At 48.1% G+C, this 9,605-nt stretch overlaps 2 protein-coding genes across 2 annotated transcripts; both read left to right on the top strand.

The window, feature by feature from the left end:
* Positions 1–2,073: 2,073 nt before the first annotated feature.
* Positions 2,074–2,847, top strand: LOC135286525 (feather keratin Cos1-2-like; the record flags this gene model as incomplete). Its single annotated transcript, XM_064399617.1, is given in 3 exon segments — positions 2,074–2,109; positions 2,111–2,225; positions 2,531–2,847. Coding segments are annotated over 3 exon segments (468 nt in total), but the record flags the coding sequence as incomplete, so codon positions are not given.
* A 4,949-nt stretch (positions 2,848–7,796) lies between these two features.
* On the top strand, positions 7,797–8,562 carry LOC135286524 (feather keratin Cos1-1/Cos1-3/Cos2-1-like; the record flags this gene model as incomplete). Its single annotated transcript, XM_064399616.1, is given in 3 exon segments — positions 7,797–7,832; positions 7,834–7,948; positions 8,246–8,562. Coding segments are annotated over 3 exon segments (468 nt in total), but the record flags the coding sequence as incomplete, so codon positions are not given.
* Positions 8,563–9,605: the final 1,043 nt, after the last annotated feature.

The following is a 9,605-nucleotide window of genomic DNA, read 5'->3' as shown; positions in this document are numbered from 1 at the left end:
TAAGGAAGCATTAGCTGACACAAGACTTATCAGTCGCAGATGTAGGAAGTTAACATAAGGTCACATTAATCTCTGGTATTGTATTTGTACTAGGCAAATATCTGCTGCTACAAAACTAAGCATTAACCATGAATATAGAGATCATACACTATGTGCTAAAGTCAAAAGAATTTTCTGGCATCTGTCCCCATTGCTGCAAAGACTTCTTGAAGAAATAGAACTTGTTCGGTAACAAATCCCCCTCCTGGAGATTTTAATATCATTTCTTTAAAGTGTCATATCCAGTTATTTTATTGACCGAGTCTGCACATAAATAAGCACTGAATTAAACAACAAGTGTTTAAGGTCATGAGTGCAACATCACATAAGTGCAAGATTGTTTTAACCATCCTAAGTTTCGAGTGTGTTGCCGTGAAACCAGCCAAGAGAAATCTAGTCCTTCTGTCTCTGTAGCACTTGTGGTTCGTTTCTTTAGGTGACTCGTTCTATTCTATTATTTAGGAATTATTGGAAAGATTGAACCAACTCATGCCATTAAATTCTTCACATCCTGATTGTGTCTCAACACCAAGTAGTCAATTGCTGCTTAATTTCCAAGAGCAGCTTCTCTGACTTGTGTCATTTCTATACTGAGGGCTCTTAATGCTTGTGAAGTATAATTTAGATATTTAAATAAAGCACACATTGTTCTCTTTAAGGTGTGAGAGTTCTCAGCTACCCCAGCTTCAGGTGTTCAAAAGGCAGCAGCAACAAGTTCAATCTCAATATATAGGGTGACTTGGGAATCACAAGTTTGTCTGTCAACTGAAAAGCTGAACAGTTTTCTCTTTTGTGCTTCACGTACTCTTGGTGAAATAGTAGAGGAGTTAATCTACCAATGGCACCGGGTCCTCGTGATATATTGGCCACAACACATGAGTAGGCCAGTCAGCCACACAGCAAAACCCATCCTAGAGGTAACTTTGTGTGCTCCCAGGCATAAGAAATAGTTGCTGTGCTATTGCATTTTAAGGCAGGCAGCAGCTGTGCAAGATGTTAACATTTAGAGGAGCAATTGGCAAATGTTACACATTGCTCTTCTCTGCACAGCCTGATTGTGGCAGGCACTGATCCCAACTTGTGAATCACCTCAGTCCTGCATGTCTGGACAGCAGCTGGGCCCTGCCAGTACTGAAGAATTATACAGATTTTAAAAGGATGTGAAGTCTTTGACCACATGTGCTGCTCAAGGACCAGGTAATGGCGAGGAGGAGAAGGAAGGGATGAGGTTGTGGACTATTACCCACAAAGTGACGATTGTTTCTCATATTCACTGCTGCCACTCTTTGCGTCCAGGATCTCCCTGATGGCCAATGGCTGCAGAGTAGCCAGGGATGTCTTCATCAACTGCAGGGGAAAGGACACAAAGTAAAATCTGGTACAGGGAATCCCACCCGCAGCTTCTCCACCGTTTTCCTGAGCAGACTGGAAGTGTTGCCACAGAACAATGGATGAAAAAGAGTCCCAGGTAGGGTTGCACAAAGAGTTTGGTGAGTCTAAGGAAGAAAAGGAGGTGGTCACAGAAGGAACCAGGAGCAGCCACTAAGATGCAGTGGACCTCCTGCAGGGTGTCCATCTGACTCTCAGGATGAGGGAGAGGGGGTAATAACACATCCCCTCTAGACTGAAGTGGAGAGACACACACACCAGAAAGAAAGAGATGAAAGAAGGGGATGAGTGGAAGAAGGAAACAACATGACAAACCTCTGTCATCTCCCCTCATGTTGATGTTCTTGAGCACGTGACCAAGAAGAAGAAGACCAAAGCCCCTTTCCTGACAATTTTCCCACAAACAAACCACTCAGAAATTACACAAAAGAACATCACCTGCCCACAACGGATGCTGCTGGCACTTGATCAGAAACTTCTGCCTGTGCTGACATGTTTCTGCCCCGGAAATTCTTGGCCTTATCCTGTCGGCACTTAGAGAAGTAGCCTTTCATATAGAAAAGCAAGCAAAATTACCAGGAAATGAGAAGGATGCAGTGCAGGAAACCAGGACACATCCCCTACCATTAACTGGGATGGTGCGCATTTGACATGAGCTGGTCAGAAAATTATGGCTTCCACTAAGGTGCCTGTGGGCCTGAGGCAGGCCAGGACTGCTATAAAAGGCAGCCCAAGTCTCTGCTCTCTCATCCACTTCTCTCACCTCCTCCTCCTCAGGAATCAGGTGAGTGCAAAGCGTCTTCTCCTCCTCCTGCTGCTGCTTCTTCAAGAGCAGCTCTTGTCTGGCTGGAGGTCTCAGCTGAGAGGGGCTGTTGGAGCTGAGGGCTGGGAGCTGGTTGTGCTGGGAGAGGGCAGGGGAGAGAAGGTCTTGTGCAGACAGAGACAGGCTGGGACTTGGCTGAGGCAGCTCCTGGGCATTGAGCGAGCCTTACAGTATGGGCCAGGAGGTGCCTTGCCTGCAATGTGTTGGGGTGCAGTGCTGCATCTCATGTGTCCTCACTCTGTGCTTCTCCCTGCCCTCTGTGCCAGGTGCACCTGTGAGCCCCAGCCATGTCCTGCTGCAAGCCCTGCGACCCTTGCTGCCAGCCCTGCGGCCCCTGCCCGCTGGCCAGCAGCTGCAATGAGTGCTGTGTCAGGCAGTGCCAGAGCTCCCACGTTGTCATCGAACCCTCCCCTGTGCTGGTGACCCTGCCCGGCCCCATCCTCAACTCCTTCCCACAGAACACCGCTGTGGGATCCTCCACCTCTGCTGCTGTTGGCAACATCCTCAGCTGTGGCGGAGTGCCCATCAGCTCTGGGGGCTTTGACATCTCCTGCATCACCAACTGCTTTGGTGGCAGCAGATGCCGTCCCTGCTAAAGCTGCTGGCAACATCCTTGGGCAAGAACCTCCATGGCCTCAGAACCTAGTTCTGGGCAGAAGACTGAGCTTTGGGACATTGTAATTACATTTTCAAACTGTTATTCCCTTCTACTCCTTTTTCTCCTCTGCTTGCTGTTTGTGTCTCTCCTGACCAGTCTACTGGAGACATTGTCCTGCTATGCTCCGCAGGATGGGCCGATGCCCACTCTGCAGAAGCTTCACTGCATCTTAGTGGCTGCTACTGGTGCTCTCTCTGAGCCACCTCCTTTTCTTCTTGTGACTCAATAAAGCTGTTTTGCATCCAAGCCTTGTCCTCAAAGTTCTCTTTCTTTCCATGGCACCTCTTCCAGTTTGCTCAAGATAAAAGTTGGAGAAACAGAGAGTGGGAGTCTCTGCAGTGAATTTTACTTTGTGCCGTTTTGCCTTGGAGCTGAGGAAAACATACCTGGGTACTGCACAGTCAATGGCCATCAGGAACAGCAAGCCTCCAAAGGGTACTAAGAGTGAGTTGGTGTGTGAATTGATTCATCCATGTAAGCAAATCACAGCGGAATGTAAAGAGTAGATTTATTTTATTACTCAAGTGTCCCAAGGCACAGCCAGGCTGCAGAGACACACAAGAGAGGAACAGTGGCACCATTAGGGTCAGTCCAATCCTGGCAGGTCACTGCCTGTCCCAGTACCTCAAGTGGCCTCAGGCACATGCAGTTTATCACAATGCTCTGCTTTTATGTTCTTAGAGCTTTTTAATCTCTCACTCTCCCAGCAGGAGGCTCAAAACTGTCTGTGAGAGATGCCTCTGAAGGTTCTGGCAGCTTTTATGTTATGTCTCAAAAGAGAGACAGGATAATCAGCAGTAAATATGTGAAGTTTCCCACATGGATGTTCTCAGCCTCCCCACCTACCAGGTCACTTTGTGCAAATCTATCACCCTGCTCTCCAGGTCTTTCCATTTCAACCTTTTCCTCCCAACAGCTGGGAAACAGAAATGTGTGGAAACAGCCCACAACTTCATCCCTACCTTCTCCTCCCCTCCATTACCCAGTCGAGGGTCCACGGCCTGCACACAGCAGCACAGGCAGACGAGGAACACATCTCAATCTCACAGGGGCCCTCAGCTCATGCAGTGCCCATCTCTGTCCTAAGATGCAGTGCTGAGATATTTCAGAAGATAGAATTGCAATCAGCCATACACAGGATACACAGTGGTAAATGACTTTAGGTTGAGTTTGTGCAGAAGACTTAGGGCTTCCCTGTTAATTCACATTTCTGCCAAGTATGGATAGATGTAATCTCTGTCCATCAATGCCTTCCCAAGGGAAGAATTTGACAAAACCCGTGCCCAAGGGGGACTGCCAGATAGACAAAGGAAGATGGATCCTGGTGAAGACAGGGTCTGCCATGGACAGCCCACAGATCACAGAGTCATCAAAGGCTTTAGGTTAGACAATCTTGTCCCACCCACTGCCATCCCCAGACTCAGCTGCTCAAAGCCCCACTGTCACCAAAAACTGGGAAATAAACTCTCCAACCAATTTCCTGCATCAGAAAGCTGACATTACTTTATTACAGAGCTAGATGCATGGGGATGTCTCCTCTAAGCATGCCCTCGAACCTAACAGACCAGGCTGTATTCCGAAAACTAATATATATTCATCACTTGTCTGAATACATGTGCGTATGTTAATTCTGTCCATGGACTTGTTTGGATGTGGTTCCAGATGTTCTGATGAATCTTTTCTTTTTGAGAGTATCCCAAATATGAGGTTAGGTCATAAAGCAATACTCCATCATTCTTCTCTCTGACACACAATCTTTGTTCTCATGTTGGGCTTTAGGATTTTTCCTTTTGGTTCTATCTTTCATGTAATTTTCTCCCATTCTGTTGCCAAGAAACCATAACAACTGATACTTGAGAGAGACAAATTAAATTGTCAAGGGAAGGCTGCAGCTGGCTGTACTCTTAGCTGGGGAGTTTCTCGTGGAGGGGCAGAGATACTGCGAGATTTCGACTGTTAAAGGGAGTTAAAGGGGAGTTGCTAAAGGGAGTTAAAGAGATTAAAGGGAGCTGGCTGGCTGCAGATCCTAGCTCTCTTGCTCTCTCGGCATTCAGAGGAAAGAAGGCTGCGGTCGCTGTGGGGGGAGTTCATCAGAATTGTGAAGCTCTATCTCCTGCTGACTTCTCCTACCATGACTGAAGCTCTGCTTGTGGGGACGACCATTGCCCTGGGACCATATTTACATTCCATCTCACTAGAGTGGGACCCTTTCTGCCATCTGCTCACATGCCTCAGGCAAAACTTTGAGAATCCGGGCCCTTTCCCCCTCCAGGAAAGCCTCTTCTGGCCCAGTTTGGGCTGCTGCTGCTGCTGATTTTCTGCTGCTTCTTTCTTGCTGTACCAGGTGAGCCCGCCCTGCTGTTCCAGCCGCCATTCTGAGATTCCTGCTGCAGCCATTTCACCATCCAGCCCATCCACCATTACCGTGTGAGGGAGAGCTGCGCCACAGCGGCCCCTGCTGGAGCGGGGGAATCATCGCACCCGCCCTGCCCGGCCATGAGCCAGCAGCGCCCCTGCTGGCTGTGCTCTGAACTGCACCACAGGGGAATGCGCCTGCGGCCGGGACAGGCTGGGACCGGCTGTCTGCTTCTCTTTGCTGCTGCTGTTGTATGACTTGTTATACATACACATATTGGTAAAGAACTGTTATTCCCTTTCCAATGTCTTTGCCTGAAAGCCACTTCATCTCAAAGTTATGATAATTTGGAGGGAAGGGGGTCATATTCTCCATTCCGTGGCAGGTTCCCTCCTTTATTGGCAAATACCTGTCTTTCAAGCCAAGACATCATTAAGATATTGGTAAATACATATTAATTACTGATGTAAGTAAGTAAGGAAGCACTAGCTGACACAAGACTCATATGTCACAGATGTAGGGAGTTAACAGAAGGTCACATTAATCTCTGTTTTATGGACTAGGCAGATACCTGCTGCTACAAAACTAAGCATTAACCATGAATATAGAGATCATACACTATGTGCTAAAGTCAAAAGAATTTTCTGGCATCTATCCCCATTGCTGCAAAGACTTCTTGAAGAAATAGAACTTGTTCAGTAACAAATTCCCCCCTTGGGGATTTTAATATAATTTCTTTAAAGTGTCATATCCAGTTATTTTATTGACCGAGTCTGCACAGCAATAAGCACTGAATTAAACAACAAGTGTTTAAGGTCATGAGTACCACATCACATAAGTGCAAGATTGTTTTAACCATCCTAAGTTTCGAGTGTGTTGCCATGAAACCAGCCAAGAGAAATCTAGGTTTTGGGTCTCTGTAGCACTTGTGGTTCGTTTCTTTAGTTGATTCTTTCTTTTCTATTTCTTAGGACTTATTGGAAAGATTGACCCAACACATCCCATTAAATTCTTCACATCCTGATTATGTCTCAACACCAAGTAGTCAATTGGTGCTCAATTTCAAAGGGCAGCTTCTCTGACTTGTGTCATTTCTGTACTGAGGGCTCTTAATGCTTCTGAAGTGTGATTTCTATCTTTTGCTAAAGCACACATTGTTCTCTTTATGGTGAGATAGTTCACAGCAACCCCAACTCCAGGTGTTCAAAAGGCAGCAGCAACCAGTTCACTCTCAATATATAGGGTGACTTGGGAATCACAAGTTTGTCTGTCAACTGAAAAGCTGAACAGTTTTCTCTTTTGTGCTTCACATACTCTTGGTGAAATAGTAGAGGAGTTAATCTACCAATGGCACCGGGTCCTCGAGATGTATTGGCCACAACACATGAGTAGGTCAGTCAGCCACACAGCAAAACCCATCCTAGAGGTAACTTTGTGTGCTCCCAGGCATAAGAAATTTGTTCTGTGCTATTGCATTTTAAGGCAGGCTGCAGCTGTGCAAGATGTTAACATTTAGAGGAGCAATTGGCAAATGTTACACATTGCTCTTCTCTGCACAGCCTGATTGTGGCAGGCACTGATCCCAACTTGTGAATCACCTCAGTCCTGCATGTCTGGACAGCAGCTGGGCCCTGCCAGTACTGAAGAATTACACAGATTTCAAAAGGATGTCATGTCTTGACCACATGTGCTGCTCATGGACCAGGTAATGGAGAGGAGGAGAAGGAAGGGATGAGGTTGTGGGCTGTTACCCACAAAGTGAAGATTGTTTCTCATATTCACTGCTGCCACTCTTTGCATCCAGGATCTCCCTGATGGCCATTGGCTGCAGAGTAGCCAGGGATGTCTTCATCAACTGCAGGGGAAAGGACACAAAGTAAAATCCGCTACAGGGAATCCCAGCCACAGCTTCTCCACCTTTTTTCCTGAGCTGACTGAAAGTGTTGCCACAGAACAATGGATGAAAAAGAGTCCCAGGCAGGGTTGCACAAAGAATTTGGTGAGTCTAAGGAAGAAAAGGAGGTGGTCACAGAAGGAACCAGGAGCAGCCACTAAGATGCAGTGGACCTCCTGCAGGGTGTCCATCTGACTCTCAGGATGAGGGAGAGGGGGTCACACATCCCCTCTAGACTCAACTGGAGAGTCACGCACACCAGGTGGAAATAAGAAGATGAGTGGAAGAAGGAAACAACGTGCCAAACCTCTGTCATCTCCCCTCACGTTGAAGGCCTTGGGCACGTGACCAAGAAGAAAAAGACCAAAGCCCCTTCTCTGACAATTTTCTCACCAACAAACCACTCAGAAATTACACAAAAGAACATCACCTGCCCACAACGGATGCTGCTGGCACTTGATCAGAAACTTCTGCCTGTGCTGACATGTTTCTGCCCCGGAAATTCTTGGCCTTATCCTGTCGGCACTTACAGAAGTAGCCATTCATATAGGAAAGCAAGCAAAATTACCGGGAAATTAAAAGGACACAGTGCAGGAAACCAGGACACTGCCCCTACCATTAACTGGGATGGTGCACATTTGACATGAGCTGGTTAGAAAATTATGGCTTCCACTAAGGTGCCTCTGGGCCTGAGGCAGGCCAGGACTGCTATAAAAGGCAGCCCAAGTCTCTGCTCTCTCATCCACTTCTCTCACCTCCTCCTCCTCAGGAATCAGGTGAGTGCAAAGCGTCTTCTCCTTCGGATGCTTCAAGAGCAGCTCTTGTCTGGATGGAGGTCCCAGATCCGTGGGGCTGTTGGAGCTGAGGGCTGGGAGCTGGTTGTGCTGGGAGAGGGCAGGGGAGAGAGGGTCTTGTGCAGACAGAGAGAGGCTGGGACTTGTCTGAGATCTCTCCAGGGCTTTGAGCGGAGCCTTACAGTATGGGCCAGGAGTTCTCATGCTTCCAGGGTGTTTGGGTGCAGTGCTGCATCTCATGTGTCCTCATTCTGTGCTTCTCCCTGCCCTCTTTGCCAGGTGCACCTGTGAGCCCCAGCCATGTCCTGCTGCAAGCCCTGCGACCCATGCTGCCAGCCCTGCGGCCCCTGCCCGCTGGCCAGCAGCTGCAATGAGTGCTGTGTCAGGCAGTGCCAGGACTCCCACGTTGTCATCGAACCCTCCCCCGTGCTGGTGACCCTGCCCGGCCCCATCCTCAGCTCCTCCCCACAGAACACCGCCGTGGGATCCTCCACCTCTGCTGCTGTTGGCAACATCCTCAGCTGTGGCGGAGTGCCCATCAGCTCTGGGGGCTTTGACATCTCCTGCATCACCAACTGCTTTGGTGGCAGCAGATGCCGTCCCTGCTAAAGCTGCTGGCCATGTCTTCCACCAAGAACGCCCATGACATCAGAACCTTCTTCTGGACAGAGATATAGCTTCTGGATGTTGTTGTTGGAACTTTTTACCATGGCTTTCATGTTCTGTTCTCCTCTGCATCTCTGTCCCTCTCTACCCAGGCGCTCTAGAGTGGACATACCGTCCTTCCTTCCTCTGCAGAGCATTGCAAAGAACACCATATGGGAGCTCCATCGAAGTGGCTGCTCCCGGTGCTCTCTGTGAGCCAGCTCCTTTTCCTCTTTAAACTTATTAAAATTGTGTTGCATTCAAGCCTCTGCCTCTGAGTCATCTGTTGTTCTCCTGCAACTGCTCAGGAAAAAGGTGAAGAAAGAAACGTGTGGGGCTTGCTGACGTGGATTTTACTTTGTGCCCTTTTCCCTTGGAGCTGATGAAGAACATCCCTGGCTATGCGGCAGACAGAGGCCATCATGGAGAGTTTGTCTCCAAAGGAGTGGGGATGGAAACAACAACAATTTGATACTGCCCAGAACTCATCTCTTCCTATCCTTCCATCATTGCCTCATCTAGGGTCTGTGGCCAGCACTCCTGGGAGCAAGGAGATGAGATGCAAATCTCACACAGTCCCTCAGCACTCGGCACAGCCCAGCTGCTGCCCAGACACGCAGGACTGAGGGGATTCTCAAGTAAGGATTGGTAACACACTCACTCTGTGCAGTGGAGTCTCCATCAACATGAATCAAACACCTCCACAAGGATCTAATGTTTTGTTGCAGGTGTCCATCTTCCCTGTGCAATTGACTTGTGGCTTCACTACTAATACCAATATTTAGGAATTTTTTCAGCTGTATTTGAAAATTTCTGGTTAATCCTTGGCCTTCAGCTCCAAGCCATGGTCCAAATATCATTCCCTGTTATCCACGTTGTTTTGGGTGCAGAAAATGAACTCCTAAAGGCATTGCTGGGCTCCAAATACCAGCTCAGGTTCACAGGTCTCTGTGATGCATGTGACCTTCCTCCCATACTCCTACTGTCTGGATCTCCAGGCAGAGACA

Source organism: Passer domesticus, chromosome 27 (assembly GCF_036417665.1).
Source record: "Passer domesticus isolate bPasDom1 chromosome 27, bPasDom1.hap1, whole genome shotgun sequence".
Lineage (NCBI taxonomy): Eukaryota > Metazoa > Chordata > Aves > Passeriformes > Passeridae > Passer > Passer domesticus.
Note: the sequence above shows the minus strand (reverse complement) of the source record. Positions and strands in the feature narration are given on the sequence as shown.